Source organism: Canis lupus, chromosome 11, assembly GCF_011100685.1.
Source record: "Canis lupus familiaris isolate Mischka breed German Shepherd chromosome 11, alternate assembly UU_Cfam_GSD_1.0, whole genome shotgun sequence".
Taxonomy (NCBI): domain Eukaryota; kingdom Metazoa; phylum Chordata; class Mammalia; order Carnivora; family Canidae; genus Canis; species Canis lupus.
This window is the reverse complement of record NC_049232.1, coordinates 54,072,251-54,093,643: the sequence shown is the minus strand read 5'-3', so window position 1 is coordinate 54,093,643 and position 21,393 is coordinate 54,072,251. Positions and strand designations below refer to the sequence as shown.

At 53.4% G+C, this 21,393-nt stretch overlaps 1 protein-coding gene across 1 annotated transcript; it reads right to left on the bottom strand.

The window, feature by feature from the left end:
- Positions 1-101: 101 nt before the first annotated feature.
- On the bottom strand, positions 102-11,683 carry GRHPR (glyoxylate and hydroxypyruvate reductase). Its single transcript, XM_038552854.1, has 9 exons — positions 11,524-11,683; positions 9,785-9,915; positions 8,783-8,855; positions 7,915-8,031; positions 6,238-6,326; positions 4,812-4,916; positions 3,942-4,077; positions 2,530-2,660; positions 102-680 (listed from the first exon to the last, which is right to left on the bottom strand). The coding sequence occupies exons 1-9, from the start codon at positions 11,604-11,606 to the stop codon at positions 559-561; spliced, it is 987 nt and encodes a 328-aa protein (XP_038408782.1). The 5' UTR covers positions 11,607-11,683; the 3' UTR covers positions 102-558.
- Between the last annotated feature and the right edge of the window lie 9,710 nt (positions 11,684-21,393).

Below are 21,393 nucleotides of genomic sequence, written 5' to 3'. Positions count from 1 at the left end.
GTGTGAAGGTGCTAAAATGGATTTTAAAATAAAACTTAAGAAACTCACCTACCTCCAATTATTCTTGACCAAAACAATAAGAGGACTGTGACCTTACCTGGTTCTCTTTGCCATGTATATTTAATCTGATGGTCTAGGTAGCAGATTTAAGTGCCACGGTCACCACTGGGCTTTGGCTGTCCCATCCTCAGTGAGGGATAGGTTAAGGGGTTGAGGTAAGGTAGTCTGGACAGGTTCTCATAATTCACATGCTGGGGGGTGAGGGCCGGGGACGGAACAGAACCCTCAGGTCACCAGATGCCCCTGTTAACTTCTCCTAGTTACAGGTCCCACACAGTCTCTCAGGAAGATATTTAATAGTATCACATACTTTTGGCTCAGGTATTTCCAACCACAAATGCGGCAAGCCCCTGTATCAGCACCAGTCTTCTTTCTGTAGGATCAGAACAGAGACTTTTTTTCCTTGGCTCCCATCCGGTGGGTCCAAATCAAGCCCGTGCTCCCTGACAGACTCCGAGGGCTCTGTGGGCCTCCTGACCCTCAGCAGCTCCTGTCTGGCTACAGCTTGAGTTCACTGGGCATCGGCTCCCCCCTCAGGCCAGCCAGCAAGTTGTTAGCTGCCAATAAGGACATGGTGTTTCGGGTTCCATAGGTGGCGCTGCCAATGTGGGGCAGGATCACTGGAAAAGGGAGGAAGAGGGAGGTGAGGGTGTTTTTTTGTTGTTGTTTTTGGGGGAAGGGTGTTTCAAGAGCCTCAAAGTGGGCCCTGTTTTCCTGACTAGGGTTGCCAGTAAGAATAATGAAGAGAACCTGCCTTAGCATTCTTTGATTTGCCTTCCTGTCCTCTGTCTTCGATTTGCCTACTGTCCTTATGTGCTCCACTCCTGTGGGGCTGAGGGTCACTGAAACCCAGATGCAACGGTGGCGAGAGATCCATATCCTAAGTACAAGGATGTCGAGCCCACGAGAGATCTTGGAGCCTCTCTACACATAGCCCTTCAGAAAGCAGATGGTAAAACCAGGTGCCAATTCAGCTTAGGAGTTTCAGTGCTGATCATCCATACCCGGGCCCCTCAAAGTGGGGTCCCGGGGGCTTCTGGTGCACACAAATAGCTACAAGTCGAAATGGTGGACAGACCAGCTCCATCCGGCCCCACTGCAGAACAAGTGAGGTCAACTGTCCCCAAAGAATGCCTCTTGAAAGCAGTATCTGGGGCACTGAGCTGAGCTGCCAGGCATGCAGGGATGGGATGGTTTTCCCAGCTGTGGGCAATAGCCCAGACATGACAGCCAGCGTTCCTCCTTCTGGCCTGGTGTGGACAGTGGGGACCATCGAGTTTCCAAGGGCTACAGTAACGGGAGCCTTCCCTGTGGAAGGAAGCTAAGGACCTTCTCTGTGGGATTCCATCCCAGAATGCACGTAAAGGACAGGGCCTGGCTCAGACCCTACAGTGATGGATTAGTCTAGAGACAAAGCACACCAGCTACCTGGACAGAACCGAATATAAAGAGCTGTTAACCAGGTACAAAGTAACTGGGGAGGCTGAGAAGCGAATACCGAGGCAGTGCTTCTAAGTGGCCTCGGTGTGGGGGCAGGTGAGTGGTGCAGGGTTCCAGGTCCCACCCCACACCTACTGGTGCAGAGGCCCCTGGCCCAGCCCCTTCGGATGACTGACGGACACACAAGTTTAAGAACCACTGTGCTAAGGTGTCAGAGACAGCGACCACCAGAAACATCTACCTCCCTGGGCTGGGGGACAGAGGAAGAAAGGGTAGCACTGTTAAAACTCAAGACGACTAAAAAAAAAAAAAAAAAACCTCAAGACGACTAAAAAAAAAAAAACCTCAAGACGACTGAAGGAAGGGTCCCTTGGGAGCTGCAACTCCGACCTCTGCAGCAGTGCCTCTGAGCAGGCACGATGGCCAAGTTGATGCCGGGAAGCCTGCAAACTAGATTCACCGGCTGCCAGGAGGAGCAGCTGCTGCCCACGGACACAGACAGACAGACATGTGAGGGGGCGGGGGCGGCCAAGTCCTGCCACCCCGCAGTTGGCAGGCCCGGCAGAAATCAGGTGTGCAGGGTCCCAGGGCCTGCGTCCCAAAGCAGAATGTACAAGGGGAGGTTTGGAGCCAACAGACTAATTGGCGCAAGTTCCAAATATCGGAATCACAATCACGTCTTTAATTTCTCACCCTGAAGCTGGTAGTGGGGGTTTATGGTACCAGGTTTTACTGACAACTACCTGTGGATGGAAGACATGCAGCCCAGCCCTTCGTTTTACAAATCCACCCCTGCCACCAACCCCCCTCCCCCCCGTCACTCCTTCAGGGACACAGACCTGATGCATGGGCTCAGGAGGCCCCTGCCTTGTTTACAGTGAGCTATTGTCACTCACCATAGACACGTATGGTCCCAGCTGTGTCCCTCTGTGCCTGGTACTGCTCACAGCAGCTTTGCACCTATCAGCTCCACACCGCCTGACTCCTGCAGCCCCGTGGGACTTGGTGTCAGAAAATCCCCATTCTTACCACAGTTCTTCAGGGTCAGGAGCGGGTGGTTTGTAGGCAGCGGTTCCGGGGTCGTCACGTCCAGTCCAGCAGCTGCGATCTGCCCACTAGCCAAGGCCTCGTACAGGTCATCCTGGTTTACCACATCTCCCCTGGGAATGAGAGCGGTGCCATGGGGGCCCCGAAGCTCCCTCCACCCAGGCCTTCTCTTGGGCAGAACCACCCACAGGGTGGATTTCCCCGCCGACCGGGCACCCTTGGCACTGACTTTTAAAGCAGTAAGTCTGACAAGATGCTTCTTTATGGTGAGTCTGCGGTGGCACTGAAAGCCCCAGCCCTACCACCCTGAAGCTGTGTTACCTTGGGCAAGTGTGTCACGTTCCCCTGGAAGACGGAGAATACACCCAACTCCCAGGCTGCAGGGGGCACAAGCCCACTGACCCGCTACTGTGGGAACAGGGCCCGGGACCTGCATTCATGTGGAGCCCCATTCAGGTGTGTCCCCAGAGAACGTGCTGAGAACCCCCACAGCAGCACGCTGCCGGGCACGTGTCTAACACGGGGACATGCCCGATGGTGTCTGAGCGAGCAGCCCTCTCTCCTGTGACTGGGCCCCGGAAGTAAAAAAACAACTGGCCCAAGCCTCCATGCTGAACCCGGAGTCAGGCTCGTGAAGCAGGAAACCGTGCAGCCCTGCACAGCCCCAGGTCCATGCAGGTGCTCGGAGGGCGGAAGCTGGGACGGCGTCGGCCGTCAGGGCCAGCCCTGCACTCCTGGGCGTCTCACTCGCCCTCTAGGTCACCCCCCTTGCGGCCGAACATTAATAATTACAGTGCCTCTAGAGTGGAGAGACCTGAGGGGGACCCCATGAAATCCCTTCCTTGGCCTGTACTTGCCCCCAAACGGATTTAAGCAGGGCACCATTTAGAAAGGGACTGGAGTGGCAGAGGGAAGGTCTGCTTCTCTAACGTGGGTTTGGGTCTTTCTTTCCTGAAGCACAAAGGTTCAAGCTGTCACTAACTCAGACAGCCAGACAGACCCAGGCTTGGTGTACCGGCGGTCTGAAGGGCTCTGAAGTGCTGCTGAGATCGTTACATCCAGCTCTGCGGTAGAGGAGAACAGGGCTGCCCATGGTTACTTGGGAACCCACTGCTATCAGGCCTCCACTCCCTGAACCAGCACGGCTCGGGGTACTGCGGGGAACCTGACATGCCAGACCTGCTCTGACAGCCTTCCCCCCCAGCCTGGGCCCTCTCTTGGGGCCTTTACTGTACTTCTGAGCTGGAGCCAGCTGGCTGGTTGGTCTCTGCAGGTTAAGCTCTGCCCGAGGGCTCACGGACAAGCCATGGGGAAGAAAGCCCTGGATCACAGCAGCAGGGACGGCCCCTCTCGGCTTGCTCGTGCCCCAGGGAGCCTGGGCCACCCCTGTGTACCTGCTTATGTTGATAAACACAGCCGTGGTTTTCATCTGCTGGAAGAAGTCCTTGTTGCAGAGCCCCTTGGTTGCAGGTGTTAAGGAGCAGGCCACGATGATGAAGTCGGACTCGGCGGCCAGCTTGGGGGTGGACACTGGGGGAGGGCAGGGCTCCATGAGATGCTGAGTCCCCGGCTGGAGACAGCAAAAGGAGGGAGACCAGACCCTTGCCTCCTCCTGCCAAACTGGAAACTCCCAAGATGCTTCCCGAAGGCCTCATGTCTACCTGAGCACCTCTGACAACTGTACAAGGTCAAAAGCCACTCGTGGGATCCTGGTCCTACCTCATTTACCCCACCCCCTGGTCTCACAGAGGGGGAGACTAAGGCCACAGAGGGGCAGGGGCTGGTTATTACACGGCCCAATGTGCAAAGGGGGTGAGGAATGGCTCAAATCCAGCTGCCCTCTGCTCACGATGCCGTGTGCCCTGCCAGGGGCCTGGATCCACTGGACACAAGGCTGGGTGACAGTGCTCGCTAGTTTATTAAGGAAACAGAGTGAAAGTTCCCAGCAATTCCTTACACCTGTCACCATCCCTGCTGCTCTGCCCTGACATAGGCAGTGGTGACAAGGAACTCTGAAAGGCAGGAGACCTGGAGAGCTCTTCTGGCACTTAAAGAGCCCACTGTGTGGCCTGCGTTAAGTCTCCGTGCTCCCTGGCTGGGCCCCGCATCCAAGGGCAGCTGATTAGCTGGTACCTAAGGGACACCGCAGGCAGACGCACCCAGAGCTCCTGCATTCCACCCGAAAATGCTGCCGCTATTGAAACAGAGACACCCCTTTAACTGAGCACAGATGGGGCTCCGGTGGAAATCAAGGTTTTACTTACCAAACTCTGCCTGGAATTCTGCTGCTTCCTGAGGCCTGGGCTGGCGGCCCGTGTATAGAAATCTCTGGATGCCAAATGGCTTCAGACGCCGAGCAATGGCCTGGCCTGGCGGCAAAGAGAGTCCTGGCTCGTCCCCAACCCCTCAGAGAGCAGGAGCAGCACCCAGCAGCTCCAGACAGGGAGCCCCTGGGATAGGGTGGGGGTCCTTTCATCAGCACACTTCTGACTTTAACTGGCCCTGCCCCTTTAAGCTGCCCCCTGCCAGCCCACACTGCCCTTAGGGGGCCATGTGACAGCCCTTCAGAGATCTGGAGACAGCACCACAGCTCCTCTGCGGCTGTGACTGGCTTGTGCTGTCCTCACATGGTCCTGGGCATCTTGAGGGCCATTTGCTAACCATCCCTGAGAACTGGACCTGGCATTCCGGGAGCAGTCTGACCAAGCAGCCTCCTTCCCTGCTGCCTTCTGGACCCTCTGCTTTTATTAGGTCACCAAAGACCTCTTCTGACTTTCCAGTGGCATTGCCAAACTGCCAACTCGCCCCAAATCTTTAAGATATTTTCACACATGCTGCTACAGAGGCAGGCTTGGGCTGCTGGATTTTCAGAATCAGAACGTGCCCCAAAGCCAGTAGGTTCCTCCAAGCAGCTCTCTGGGGTGAGATGCACTGCTAGCTGGCCAGACTGTCCACACTCTCCATCCTCCCCACTCACCTCTGGACCAGGCAGGGGCCAGAGAACCACTGACAGCTGCCTGGCGGAGCTCAAGCCAAGCAGCGCCCCCTGGAAGAAGAGCCCCGCCTCGTCCGCAGAATCACAGGTAAGCTCTGCCCACGGGACCCTCTGGTTCCTGAGTTAAAGCTTTACGTATCGGGAGCCCGGGGTGGCTCAGCGGTTAAGTGTCTGTCTTCCGCCCGGGGTGTGATCTTGGGATCCGGGATCGAGTCCCACATCCGGCTCCCTGCATGGAGCCTGCTTCTCCCTCTCCCTGTGTCTCTGACTCTCTCTGTGTGTCCCTCATGAATAAATAAATAAAATGTTAAAAAAAAAGCTTTACGAGTCAAATGCCTTCTAGCAGGGGAGCACGAGCTGTCCCACAGGAAGCCCCTCCTAAAAGCCCCAACCCAGCCATCATCGCTTCCAACTGTTCTGTATGGAGCTGTATCCCTAAAGAATCCTGACTTGCTTCTGTCACCCAGCAAGTTCTCAAGGAACTCCTGTTTTCATTTCATTTCTTTTTTTGTTTTTCCTGTGTTTTATGAAGCTGTGTCTGTTCAGTCGATGTCCCACCTGCACGCAGAGTGCACTGGGAACAGCCAGTTGTGGCCACTCTTTCCAAAGGATGGTCAACATCCAGACACAGGGCACCAGAGACTCAAGCAAAACAGGGTCACTGGGCCAGGCCAGTGGGAAGGTGGGAGGCTCACCTATGCGCCCCAGCCCGATGATGCCGACGGTGCTCTGTGTGAGTCCATAGCCACACATCCACAGGGGCTTCCACGAGGTCCAGCCACCGCTGTGGGGAGAGTAGGGGAGGGTAGGTAAGAGCCCCAGCCCCAGGCAAAGATGGCTCTCTGTAAACTCTCAGACCCAGAACCCCCAGGCAGGGGCTGCGGTCCAAGGGGTAGAAGACCGTGCTCTCCGGGTCCCAGGACAGACAGCAGCACGAATTACACCCATAGCCACTGAGCACTGTGGATAAGCGGCTGGAATGACTCTTCCTTTGAAACCACCAGGGGAGGGATCCCTGGGTGGCTTAGCGGTTTGGCACCTGCCTTCAGCTCAAGGCATGGTCCTGGAGTCCCGCGATTGAGTTCCGCACCAAGCTCCTTGCATGGAGCCTGCTTCTCTCCCTCTCTCTCTGTGTCTCTCGTGAATAAATAAATAAATAAAATCTTTCAATAAAATAAAATAAAATAAACCACCAGGGGAAGGGCGCCTGGGTAGCTCAGTGGCTGAGCGTCTGCCTTCGGCTCAGGGTGGCTCAGGGCCTGATCCCAGGATCAAGTCCCACATCAGGCTCCCTGCGCGGAACCTGCTTCTCCCTCTGCTTGTGTCTCTGCCTCTCTTTATCTCTGTGTCACTCATGAATGAATAAATAAATCGTTAAAAAAAAAAATAAAAACGGGGGACACAGAATCCAAGGGCTGGAAGGGGCCTTAGAGGTTTTCACCCTGTTTTGCAGGTGGGGAAACTGAGACCAGAAAGGGTGCCCTGCCTGAGGTCATGCAGCCGGGGCAGAGGTTGGGGCAGCAGGCTGCAACCTTGGGGTGTGGGATTCCAAAGCCAGTATTCTCAGGGCCCCAGGGAAGCAACACAAGGTAAAGCCATAGGCCCACCCTGCTGCCCCGGGCAGACGGGGACAGAGCCTGCCTTGAACCGCCTCCACTCCCCAGGGGGTGCCGACTCCCCTGACAGGAGGGTGAGTGGGACAGCAGGGTGTCAGCCCTCAGGCTCTGGCTCTGCCTCAGCCCCACACAGCTGGACCGCCTTCTCCAATAATGGACACACAGCCCCAAATCCCTGATCTGAAACCCTCAGGCCGGTTTTTCAATTTTCAGGTTTCAGAAAGGCTGTTTGGTGCATGTTCTCTACTGTATGTAACACCCTCAGCAGCGTCTAGGGTGGTACCCGTTGGCAAATGCATCGGTACATCGGCAGCAAAACAGGAATATTCACATGGAGTGAGAAAAATAAAAATCATAAAGAGCCTCCTGTTATTTCCAGTCAGGTTTTACTACCAAAAGATTCATGAAACAACCTTCAGTTTCCAGAGCTCCTGGGATTTCTGCATCCCCAGCACGGATGGTGGACCCGTCTCCTCCAAGTGCCCAAGAGGATGTCCCCCCGCTACTCCTTGTGATCCCCACTCCTGCCCCTACTCGCCAACCAGGCAGGATGGCTCTGTCCCTTCCCATCCTCCTCTCTCATGGTTTCTCCTCGGCACCACAATTCCCCACCCTTCTCTTCAGCTCTGCCCCGGATCTGAGTAGTGACAGATTCTGCCCCTGCTCACTAGACGGGGCACACCAGGGGAGGGGATCACTTCTGGGCCCCGAACCAGCTGCTGGGGAAGCCAGCCTTCCCGTCAGGGGTTCACTCACTTCCTCACTTCCTCGATGGCCTCTGGCAAGCGGCGACAGGTGGTGAGCAGCAGGGACATGGCGAGTTCTGCCGTGGCGTCGGTCAGGACATCTGGGGTGTAGCCCACACGGATGCCGCTAGGAAGCAAAGACCTGGTGGCACCATGGCCGCGGGCACCTTCACCAACTCCTACCTCTGGGACATCTCCACGCTGCTCCGCTCTCCCTCTCTGCACCCCCCCCCCGCCCCAGGAAGCTCCAGGGTGGAAGCAAGCACTCAGGGACGGCCAGCCCTCCTTCCTGGCTTGCTCCCCTCCCGCCTGGGGAAGGACACGAAAATGAAAGATCAGGACCCAAAGTCTGGGGTGAAGAACTATTCAACCCTTCCAAAACTCCTCATCTAGAGAGGGAGATAATAGGACGGCCCGGGGGGCCCAGCGGTTTAGCGCTGCCTTCAGTCCAGGGCCTGATCCTGGAGACCGGGGACCGAGTCCCATGTGGGGCTCCCTGCATGGAGCCTGCTTCCCCCTCTGCCTCTGTCTCTGCCTCTCTCTTTCTCTCTGTGTTTCTCATGAATAAATAAATAAAATCTTTAAAAAAAAAAATAAAGAGGGAGGTAATACTAGCCTTTCCTACTCCGAGGAGTTGTTGTGAGGCCTAACGCCAGGCTGAACAGGAAAGGGGGCTACCTTGCAGATGCTACCCACAGTTTCTGACAGTTTGGGGCCTACTGTATCTGCCCCACGCTCACGTGGACGGACTGAATGGTCAGCCCCCCACCTTCTCACTGAAGGGGGCAGGGATATGAGCAAATAAATATTAGCTCCCTTTCCCAATCTGGGGGTCAGCCCTCACCCCAGGCCCTTTCCAGAGCGCTAGCTGCTTTTACCGCTTCTTGATCTCCTCCAAAGCCAAATGGTCAACGCCCACGGACATTGTGCTGATGACTTTGAGATTGGCTCCTGTTGTGCAGAAAAAGCATTGTTTGCATCTTTCCTAGTGGAATTCAAACCCGCAACCCTGTGGATATTGTGGGGCTGTCTGCTTATTATTATTTTCTTAGACTAAGAGGAGAGGCTGACATCTCTGTTCCTTAGCTGAAATCCTGAACCGCCTACCTGACAGACTTGACAATCCAACTGACTCCTCCACGTACAGACACTGTGGCTGAGGGATGTCAAGTGGCCGGCCCCAGTCACAAGCTGCCAAGTGGCAGAGCAGGGGTTCACCGTGGGGCCTCTGACACTAAGGCCTCCACTCATACCCATGGGACTGTTCCCCCAGTGAAGCCTCTGTCTCCTCTGAACGCACCTGGGGCCCTGCTGGGGACACCCCTGAGGCGAGACCCTCTCACACCCTCCCCCTGGGGCAGGGATTGGCTCGGCACTGACTCATGAGGACCCCATCTAGTAGCCTCTAAGTCTGAACTCTTCCTCAAAACAACCTTTTGTTGGGTAGGGTGACACCTACCTTGGCCCAGGGCTGAGACCCAGGGCTGGGGCTCACACATCCTGGGTGCCTGGGGTGCTTGGCACTGACATAGGCCTACTGTGTGATACAAATGAGCCCAGAAGGCACAGGGCCTTTCTCAAGTTCATAAAGCAAGGCCATGGCAGGGCTGGATGAGGGCCCTCACACCCACTCCCTCCACACCACAGTCTTTGCCCCCCTAGGGCCTCTGTCCAGGGGTTCACAGCCAGGAGAGAAGCAATGCCTATTCAAGAGGGCGCTGCACACAGTCGCTCCCCCTGGCCTAGTACTGCAGCGAGTGCCTTCAGAACTTGGAGAGGTTACCGAGGACCCGTGTGGGGAGCCAGCCGCAGCAGACTGTGTGCCCCTACAGGGCCAAGACACCCCTGGAATGCTCCCCAGACCTGCCCAGGGCACACACCTGCGGCGTCCAGGAGCCTCTTGTCCACATGGTCCGAGAGGAGGCAGAGGAGGCCGTGGGCCCCGGCCACACCTCGCTCCAACTCCTTGGCAGGGATTGGCTCGTCTGAATCCCACTGCTCCACCTCACAGCTGAAGACCAAAGAAGGACCACACTCAGAGGCAGGGGCGCTCCACAGATACCCCCAGGCTCCCAAATGCTCCCTGGGGCTGGCTGAGGAGTCAGAGTCAGGCATGGGTGGCCGCAGAACTGTCCCAAGAGGCCGGCTGAGGGTAAAGGGCTGTCACAGGGTGGAGGTCACCAAGGGCTGACAAGAACCTAGACTAAAAGCAAGTCACGGGGACGGCTCTCAGGTCAAAGCAAGGAAGAGCTTTATCACCCTCACAGGAGGCCTCAGGGCCAGGGGGGCACAGGGGTGGGGGTGGGGGTGTGGCTTGAGGTAGGCTGTTCCTGCACCAGAAGAGGCTTGAATAAATACCCTGTCCTGGGAGTCCATGCAGAGTAAAGTCCTCCTACTTGCGCTCTGCCAGGAAGGACAAGACCGGAGCAATGCAACGTGGAGGAGTTTCAGGGCCTCAGCTCGTGGCCTCAGGGCTTCCACCACAGGTCGTGGGCAGTGGAGGTGTTCCCAGGGTGCTGCCAGCCTCCCAGTCCTTGCCATTTAATTCAGCGCAGCCAGCACGTGGGGCAAGACGCGCAGGACCACAGACGGCACCTCCCAGGACACCCTGGGGCAGCGCCTGGCCGACCAGGTGCCTGGCGCAGGCTACCTTTCATCCGCCTTCCCCGCTGCACTCAGCTAGAGCTGCGTGAGCTAGTGAGCTAGGGCCAGAACCGTGGTTCTTGCCTCTGCCTTCCCCCTCCCTCCTCGGTGCTTGGAACCCCACAGGTCCTCAGCCAAGGTTTGTTGCACTCAACGAAACACACAATCTCACTTTCACAGGGCACAGGTTTCTGAGACTGGGTCCCACCTTCTCCCGGCCTGTCGTGGGCAGCCGGGACCGTGTGACCCCCCGCTCACACTGCAGTCTGCCAGAACTGAGTTCCAACCCCAGCCCTGCACACCACAGCTCTGACTCTGGGCAAGGCACTTAACCCCTCCCAGTTTTCTCATCTGTAACATGGGACTTCTGGTCCCGACTTCACAGTGTCGCCATGAGTTTATGTATTCGAAGCACCTGAAAAGCTGGCATGCAGTCGTCAATCTAAGGGTGACGAAAGGTCCCTGCCAACTGTCCAAAGCGACCAGGTCAGCGACAGCGAAGGTCCCTGACCCTGACAAAAGTGCCCTCTAGGGTAAAGGACGAACAGCCAGGACCTTGCGTCACAGGCGGCCTCCCCCCTCCCCAGGGCTTTCCCTTCACCCGCGCTGCGCGTGCAGGGGAGCGGCGGCCCCCGCGGCCCCGCACAGCCTGCACGAGGCTCGGCCGCGGAGAACTACCTTCCAGCCTCCTCCCGGAACTCCGCGACCGCCCGGGCCGGCCAGGTCGGCGAGAGCGGCCAAGACGCAGGCGCAGGCTCCGGCTCCGGCTCCGGCTCCCTCGGGCCCCAGCCCCGCCCCCCGACCCCGCGTCCTCCCCACCAGAAACAAGCGGGGCGTAAGGAGGCCGCCCCCGGCCCGCCCGGGCCGCCGGGGACGCTGAGTCACCCCGGGCTGCGCAGCCCCCTCCCCGACACCACCCCGCCCGGCCCGGCCCGGGGACACGGCGTGCGGCGTGCGGCGTGCGCGGGGCTCTTACTCCGCAGCCCGGGCGAGCGCGGCCCGGCCCTCGGGGGGGATCCTGCGGGTGACGAACACCTTCATGAGTCTCACTGGCCTCATCCACCTTGCAGCCGCGGGACACTGACCCGGACCGCCAGGCGGAAGCGGGACGCGACCTGGCGCGGGGCGGGGCCTCGGGAGGGGCGGGGCCGGCGCTGGGGGGGCGGGGCTGGGCTGGCTGGGCGGGGCTGGGAATGAAGGGGCGGGGCTAGGGAGGGGCAGGGCTGGGGACGGGGGTGGGGCTTGGGGGCGGGGTGGGGGGGCGCGTGGGGAGGGGCGTAGGGAGCCGGAGCCGTGGAGGAGGAGTTGGGGGGCGGGCAGAGGGGGCCGGTGACCGTGTGTGTTCAGGGAGCGGCAGTGACAGTGAGATTTTCTGCGGGTGTAACGAGCTCCTAAGTGCTCCTCCTAAGGCTGTGTGCGCATGATCAAGCCCTCAGGGAATGCGACTTGTTCTGAGCGGCCTTGGCCCTTGGCCCCTCTGGGTCTCCCTCTGAGCACTCACTGCACAGAGGCTCAGGGACTGGTAGGTGTGTCAGGAGTTGGAGTTGGGGCATCCGGGAGAGGTGTGTCTGTGTGTGTGTGTGTGTGTACGTCTGTCGGGATGCTTATAGCTGTCCTAGTGTGTCTGTGTCTGGAGAAGGGGGATGCGGTTGGGAATCATCCTAATTCCCAGGTCCCAGCACCCTAATCGTCCTCGCTAGGTCTGGTCCATTACGACCACCCTGTTTTCCAGGCAGGGGCCTTTGGTCACAGACTGCGCTCTGAGCCGGGCCTCTGCCTTTTATACTTAGGAGGCTGGACCAGGGCAGTCTGAATCCAGACATGGCCTCTTTAATATCTGGTGCAATTCCCCCATATGAGACCCACAATTGTGAGGGGAAGTTTAATTGGCTGTGGGCCATTTGGCATGCTGGACAGCTGCTGACCGGCCGGAGGCAGGCCATGCCTAGGGCCAGGGCCAAGGTGCTGGATAGGCCACGTGGTATCCCACCTGGGGTTTGCAGGCAGACATACCTGGGTCTGAATCTCAGCTCTGCCACTTATAAACTGTGTCCTCTTAGTTCATTTTCTTTCTTTCTTTCTTTCTTTCTTTCTTTCTTTCTTTCTTTCTTTCTTTCTTTCTTTCTTTCTCTCTCTCTCTCTCTCTCTCTCTCTCTCTCTTCTTTCTTTCTTTCTTTCTTTCTTTCTTTCTTTCTTTCTTTCTTTCTCTTAAAAAAAAGAATTTATTTATTTGAGAGAGAGAGAAAGAGCATGCCCACAAGCAGGGTAGCCGTAGAAGCAGGCTCCTCACTGAGCAGGGAGCCAGTGCTGGGCTCACCCAGGACTCTAGGATCATGTCCTGAGCAGAAGGCAGACACTTAACCAACTGAGCCACACAGGCACTCCTCGTATCACCTCTCTAAGCCTCAGTTCTTCAGCTACAAAAAAGGGGTAAAGAGCACTTACGTTTCAGGATTATTGTGATGATTAAACCAGCAATGTTGGCACGGGCCCTGAGCTGTGTTAGGTGCCCATCAAGCACTGAGGTGGTAGAGAGGAGAGGTGAGGAGCTCCAGAGCCAGTGGGCATGGGCCTAAATCCCGGCTCTTCCACCCACTAACCACAAGGCTTTAATTCTGTGTGCCTCAGTTTGCTCATCTGTGGAATGGGGAGAGTAGTAGTGCCTGCATCATGGTTTGTTGAAAGGATGGACTGCGTATAGTCCTATGTGTTACCACAGCATGTAACACACAGAGTGCGTGTCTGACAAATGGTAACATAGCCAAGGAGACCCACACCCTGCCCTGAAGTTGGCAGTTGGTCAGGAATGCAGATGCCTGGGTGGCTCAGTGGTTAAGTGTCAGCCCTTGGCTCAGGTCATGATCCCGGGGTCCTGGGATCAAGTCCCACATCAGGTTCCCTGCAGGGAGCCTGCTTCTCCCTCTGCCTTTGTCTCTGCCTCTCTTTCTGTGTCTCTCATGAATAAATAAATAAACTCTTAAAAAAAAAAAAGAAAAAGAAATGCAGATACAGAAGACCTAGCTAGGATAAGACCAGGGTGGGGAAGGGCCCAGGCCTAGGAGCACCAGAGGACAAAAAACCCTGTCTGGCACTCTCTTTTCCACCAGTTTGATCTGAATCCCTTTCTGCCCCACTCAGGGCCCAGATAGGAAACAGACACAGGCCTGGAGAGGTGACATGTCCAGTTTGGGTTCACCCAGCAAGTCACTAGCGAGGCCAGGCAGAGCTGGTGCTCTGGTCATCTGGATCCCTGGCCCCCACTCCATCCTGCCGTCTCCCTGAGTAACACATTAATAAATGTTGAACCCACAGACGATTATCAGCACTGCTTAGGCCACTGCAGGGACAATTTCTGAAATACTTCAAACATTGACACAACGAGATGTTTTTCTGTCTCCATGCAAAGCCTTCTGGGGACAACACTGCCCGGTGGCTCCAAATTCTGTTACTCAATGGTGATACCTGAGTACAGTTCCTCCCACACACCAGGACAGGGGAGGACACTGGGTAAGCCTGTCTACTGGGGCAGGAGGGGCATTTTTTAAAAAAGATTTCATTTATTAATTCATGAAAGACACAGAGAGAGAAGCAGAGACCTAGGCAGAGGGAGAGGCAGGCTCCCTGTGGGAAGCCCAATGCAGGATTCGATTCTGAGACCCTGGGATCACAACCTGAGCTGAAGGCAGATGCTCAACCACTGAGCCAGCCAGGTGCCCCAGGAGGGGGTATTAATGGGCCTCCCTCCCCCAAGGCAGAGCACCCAGCCCCAGTAAGTGCTACTGGGGAGTAGGCATGAGCTGGAACACAGAGCCAGCTGAAGGTCCATGAAGAGGGAACCGGTGAAGTGGTAGGGAGAGAAAGATCTGAATTAGAGACAGGGTCACTGGGTAACACTGATCATGTAATAAGAAGCTAATATTAATGGAGCTCTTTCTAAATTGCAGGCACTGGACATGGGAACTCACTAATTTAAACATCTCAACACTACGTGAGTTGTACCGTTATTCTGCCCATTTCACAGATGAGGAAGCTGAGGGCAAACATGGTGAGGTTCAGGGTACCTGGCTGGCTCGATCGGTGGAGCATGTGACTCTTGGTCTCAGTGTTGTGGGTTCGAGCCCTATGTTGAGTGTAGAGGTTTTTTTTTAGAAGATTTTTAATGTATTCATTCATGAGAGACACAGAGAGAGACAGAGACATAGGCAGAGGGAGAAGCAGGCTCCCTGTGGGGAGGCAGATATGGGCTTGATCCCAGGAGCTAGGGATCATGCCCTGAGCCAAAAGCAGACGCTCAACCACTGAGCCATTCAGGGGCCCCAGGTGTAGAGATTACTTAAAGATAAAATCTTAGGGCAGCCCGGGTGGCTCAGCGGTGGTTTAGCGCCGCCTTCAGCCCAGGGCCTGATCCTGGAGACCTGGGATCCACCTCCGGCTCCCTGCATGGAGCCTGCTTCTCCCTCTGCCTGTGTCTGTGCCTCTCTCTGTGTGTGTGTGTGTCTCTCATGAATAAATAAATAAAATCTTAAAAAAATATGAAATCTTAAAAAAAAAAGAGTGGTGATTGTATGCAAGCCCCAGGCTTGGATTCGAGCCCCAGCACTCCGACTCCAGACCCAGGCTCTTAACCACTGTGCAAGCCTGTGGGAGTGGACGGGGGTCTTAATCTGTTTGGGCTGCTGTAACACAATGTCATAGACCAGATGGCTGAAACAACAAACATTTATTTGGCTTAAAGAAACAAACACAGTTCTAGAGGCTAGAAGCTCAGGGTCAAGGCACAGACTGATTTCCTGTCTAGTGAGGGCTTCTTAATTTATAGACAGCTGTCTTCTTGCTCTGTCTTCATGGGGTAGAAGTCAAGGGAGCTCTCCAGGGTCTTTCTTAGAAGGACACTAATCCCATTCATGAGGGCTCCACTCTCATGGCCTCACCTCCTAATACCATCACATTGGGCATGAGGATTTCAAACTATGGTGGAGGGACACAAACACTTGGTCTATAACAGAAGGTAAGAGGGACCAAGGGGGAAGCTACATCTAAGGTATTGGCTTAGGGGGACTCTTGGAGATGGCTGTCACTTTGTCACTTGGGTGGATATTCAGGAGGAGATGCAGGGGCTGGGGAGGGGAGAGGTGTGTGAGTTCAGCTTGGCAGGGGATGAGATCAGGAAACCTGGGAGATGTTCTGGGGTTCTGGTGGAAGAGCCTAGGAGAGAGATGAGGTCTGAGGGTCAGGGACAGGTCGGGGCTGGAGCCAGAGTTTCAGAGTCAGCAGCAGGGAATTGGCAGCCTAGGAGACACCTGGGCAACCGAGAGCCAGGGCCCCAGTTCTGGCAGGGAGATAGAGATTCAGAGCACACGGAAGTTCAAAATGACAGTAAGAAAAGGAGTTTTTGTAGGGCTTTTATAATTTCACTTTTACCTGCAATGTCACATTTCCATTGAATCCATTTGGAACATTGTGTGTATATGGTTTGAGGAGCCGCTCACCTAAAACGTTCTCAGACAGTTAACCAGTTATTCAACTACTATTTTTAAATAAACATTTTCTTTAATTTTGGAATAATTCATAAATGCACAAGATGCAAATTCCCAGGGGCGCCTGGGTGACTTAGCCAGTTAAGCATCTGCCTTCGGCTTGGGTCATGATCCCAGGGTCCTGGGATCGAGCCCCTCATCAGGCACACTGCTCAGTGGAGAAGCTGTTTCTCCCTCTCCCTCTGCTACTCCCCCTGCTTGTGCTCTCTCTCTTTTTCTCTCTCTGTCAAATAAATAAATAAATAAATAAATAAATAAATAAATAAATAAATAAATAAAATATTTTTAAAAGATGCAAATTCCCGAAGGTACACAGTGTATAAGATAGAATTGTTTCTCTTCTCCCCTGCCCCCCAACTCAGATCCTCCCTCCAGAAGCAGTCACATCCCTCGCGGTATCTACAAGAATATGCGACTCCTTTCACAGCATGTAGGCACACTTTGCTTCACCTGTTTTTTACTGAATGGTGTATCTTGGAGACCATTTCATCAGTACACTTCATTCTTTTTATTGATGCAAAGGGTTGCACTGTAGGGGCGAACCATAAACAATGAACAATCCACTATTAAAGGACATTTAGGTTGTTTCCCATCTTTTACCATGACAATGCCCCAGTAAAGAACCTTTGGCAGATGTGTTGTGCGCAGGTATAAAAGCAGCTGTAGGATAAATTCCTAGAAGCAAAATTGCTGGGTCAGAAAACATATGCACTATAAATTTTGACAGATTCTGATAAAACGCTTCTCACAGTTATTCAGTATATACTGCTATCAGTAATGTATGAAAGCACCTATTTCTCTAGTGTGTTATTTTTTTAAAATGATACTGGCATTTTAAATTATTGTTCTCTTTTGAGCTAAATTGAGCATTCTTCAATACATTTAAAGCCATTTCATTTTCTATAAACTATCTATTAGCATGCTTTGCCTGTGCAGATAAGCTGGGCATCTTTGTCTTAGTGATTTGCAGGCACTATTTGTACAATAAGGAAATTGGCCCTCTGTCTGTAATATGAGTTGTAAATATGGTCTTTGCTCAAGTTTGTGTTAGTCTTATGATTTTGTTAATTATTTTTAATGCAGAAATTTTTATTCTTTATGGCTTCTACATTTTGTACACACATAGGTATCAGGTACCTATTGCTGTGTAACAAATTATTTCAAAACAGTGGCTTAAAACAACAGCAATCATTCTATTATTATCTCTTACAGTTCTGGATGTTGGCTGGGCTTAGCTAGAGCTTCTTGTTTCAGATGGTGGTGGGGCTGGAGTCACTCATATATCTGCTCACTGACGCAGGTGGTGGGGTTGGCTGTCAGCTGGGCCCTCGGCTGGGCTGCTGGGCTCAATGTGTACACAGGACCTCTACATGTGGCCTGGACTTCTTCCCACCCTGGAGCCTGGACTTCAACCCTGGGCCATTCCATGAAACAGAAAGGGGACACTCCAAGCCTCTTTAGGTCTGAGCCTGGAAATGATGTTATATCACTTCTGCTATATTCCACTGGTCATGCAGTCACAGGGTCTTTTTCATAATGGGTATAGTTTTGTTATTTATTTATTTATTTACTTATTATTTTTAGATATTTTATTTCTTTATTAGAGAGAGAGAGAGAGGCAGAGACACAGGAGGAGGGAGAAGCAGGCTCCATGCCGGGAGCCTGATGTGGGACTCGATCCCGGGACTCCAGGATCGCGCCCTGGGCCAAAGGCAGGTGCCAAACCACTGAGCCACCCAGGGATCCCTGAGCCCCTGTTTTTTTAACTGCATTTCATGTTTTCTAGGCCTGATACCTTTATGGTTTAATTTTTTTACACATATTTTGATACATATTTATTTTCAAATAGCAAGCTGTTCAACATTTTTAAGGAAGCAATCCATCTTTTCCCCACTGTCATATACTAAATTTGCATTTATTAGGGGCTAGTTCTGAACTTTATATTCTGTTCTGTTCAGCTCTCTAGCTAGTCTTATGTGACCAGTCATATGGGAGACAGTAAAGGGCTGTTGTTTTGTGGTTGTCATGTAGTAGTACACTAATGTAGGTGAAGACACATCTCAGAGCCCCTGTGAAAGCAGAGTTAGGTACTTGTGGCCTGTTTCATTTCCGAGGCTTTGTGAGCACAGGGCTGGCTCAGAATATCTGCCTCAACCTCAAACTAGCCAGGTGGCATCAGGCAAAGTACTTCTGACTGATCCTTGGTTTCCAAACCACAGAATGGGGGACCCATCATTGGACATCATGGTGCTCGGTATGCACTGAGCCCAGGGCCAGAGCCTGGGAAGTACAGAGGAAATGTTGACTGAATGGGATTGACTTTGATCCTCACCTCTTTGGTCAGGGGAAGAAAATGGGCCCAGCTCATGCCCACGTCCGTGTCAGGCACTGCCTCCCTCCCTGGCTTCACTCCCCAGAGCTATGGCACTTGCCCCTGATGACCCCCTCCCCTGCTCCAGGCCCTGGACTCCTCCTGTCAGAGGGTGTAGAGGACTCAGAAGTCTTGGATTAGGTCAGCCTAGCTGAGGGGTCTGCTTGGCCCTTGGGATCTTTTCTGGCCATCTGGCTGCTACCTCATTTCTAAGGTTTGTCTCCACCCTGACTCCTGGAATCTTGACTGTTGAACCTGAACCAACCCAGGAATCCTCCTGAGCCCTGACCAGCTGTCCTGGGGGCCTGCCTCACTCTCTTCTCTGTTGCTCCCAGTCCTGGCTAGAGTCCAGCCTTGGCCCCTGGGTCGGGGGTCCCACTGCAGCACCTCAGGGCTGACCTTACAACCTAATCTCCTCCCCCCACCCACTCAGACATAGAGTGATTCAGCTTGGGCATGCATCCCAGAGACACCTGATCATGGAACCCCTGTGGAGCAGCTGCAGCTGGGAGGCTGGGAGCATGGCTGCCTCTGAGGCCATGGTGAAGGGCTGTATGAGGAAACATCTGGAAAAGTGCCCGCAAGCAGGGGCACAATGCAGGTGCCCATACATCCTGGTCTGATCAAATCTCTGAGTCATAATTATGTGCTGCCCAGCTGTTCATTCAACAAACGATTCGTACCATTATTCCAACATGTTATCAGAGTTAATACTGACTATGTGCCAACAGTATGTCTGGGGCTGTCCTTCACCCATGTCACTGTGTAAGCTTCACAGCGACTCTTTGCAGGGGGTGCTATTATTAGTCCCATTTTGCAGATGAGGAAACTGAGGCCCAGAAAGTTTAAGAAACGTGCCTAAGGTCTCACAGCTAGTAAGTGGCTAAACTGTTATTTAAATCTAAGAATTGGGGATCCCTGGGTGGCTCAGCAGTTTAGTACCTGCCTTCGGCCCAGGGCGTGATCCTGGAGTCCCGGGATCGACCCCTGCATCGGGCTCCCTGCATGGAGCCTGCTTCTCCCTCTGCCTGCGTCTCTGCCTCTCTCTCTGTGTCTCTCATGAATAAATAAATAAAATCTTTTAACAATAAATAAATAAATAAACAAATCCAAGAATGAGGGGTGCCTGAGTGGCTCAGTGGTTGAGCATCTGCCTTTGGCTCGGGGTGATCCTGGGGTCCTGGGATCAAGTCCTGGCATCAGGCTCCCTGTAAGAAGTCTGCTTCTCCCTCCATCTATGTCTCTGACTCTGTCTCTGTGTCTCTCATGAATAAATAAAAAAATCTTAAAAAAAAAAAGAAAATTTAAAAAATCCAAGAATTGAGATTATTCTTGAGCTTGAGGATGGGAGGCAGCAGAGATGTGGCAGGCCAAGCAAGGGGAGCTGGCCTTGACCTCTGTGCTCTCTGCTGCTCCCCACCTCCTGTCAGTGCCTGCACGCTTTCCAGCACCAAGACACCCCAGCTAATGATGGAGATAGCAGGGAAGGACTTGGTGATTTGAGACAGGTGTGCAACTTCCGGCCCAGCTCAAAAGGCTCAGAGCACTCCATAGGGTACAGGAACCCCTCACTTTGTAGGTGTGCTAGGGGCAGGAAAGACTCCTTCTTGTTCCTTGTGCTGACCCCCCGCCCAAACCCCCTTCTCCCTTCAGGAGCCCAGGGGCCTTACTTTCTCAGGAAAAAACTCAGTATCAGTCACGCACAGTCTAGTAAAAGGAACCCGGTGCTCCTATGGGAACCCACATCTCATTCTGGACTCCAAACTGGCTTCATTTCAAATGAAAATCTCATTGAAATGTCTTGAGTACATCATAAATCTTAGACAAGAAACTTCAACAAGGCTATCACTCCAAATACAGAAAAGCTGAAGGCAGTTCAATTGCCCAAACCAGAGGCTGGTGCAGAGCCTTGAGTGGCATATGCAAGTCTGAGCAGGGCTCCTATGTTGGATACTACCTCTCTCTGAGCCCCGATTTCTCATTTGAGGAGGATGTACTAGAGCAGGGAGTGGGAAACTTTTCCTGCAAAGAGCCCAAAGGCATATATTTTAGGCTTTGTGGGCACTCTGGTCTCTGCTGCATTACTTAGCTCTGCCATTATAGCCTGAGAGCAGCCACAGACAATATAAATGAATGGGCGTGGCTGTGTCCCAATATATCTTTATATATGGGTATTGAAATTTGAATTACATGTAATTTTCATGTATCATAAAGTATTATTCTTTGGATTTAAAAAAAAATTTATGTAAGTAATCTCTACACCCAAGATGGGGCTTGAACTCAGGACCCTGACATCAAGAGTCTCAGGCTTCTCAGACTGAGCCAGCCATGTGTCCTCAAATTTTTTTTAAATTTTAACAAGACTCTTCTGGTATGAGTAGGTGGCTGATTTGGTCCGCAACTGTGGGTTTGCTCCTACATTCTGGACTAGAGCAGAGCTTCTCCCTTTCACATCTGCACAAATTACCTGGGATCTTATTAAAAATGCAGATTCTATGGGACGCCTGGGTGGCTCAGTGGTTGAGCATCTGCCTTTGGCTCAGGGTGTGATCTGGAGGTCCTGGGATCAGATCCCACAGCAGGCTCCCTGCAGGGAGCCTGCTTCTTCCTCTGCCTGTATCTCTTCCTCTTTCTGTGTCTCTCGTGAATAAATAAATAAAATCTTAAAAAAAAATTTTTTTTTGGAAGATTTTTTATTTATTCACGAGAGACACACAGAGAGAGAGAGAGATGCAGAGACACAGGCAGAGGGAGAAGCAGGCTCCATGCCGGGAGCCTGATGTGGGACTCGATCCCCGGTCTCCAGGATCACACCTTGAGCTGCAGGCGGTGCTAAACCGCTGCGCCACCAGGGCTGCCCAAAAATTAAAAAATAAAATGCTGATTCTAACTCAGTAGACTTGAGTGAGACCTGAGAATCTGCATTTCCTTTAAGCTC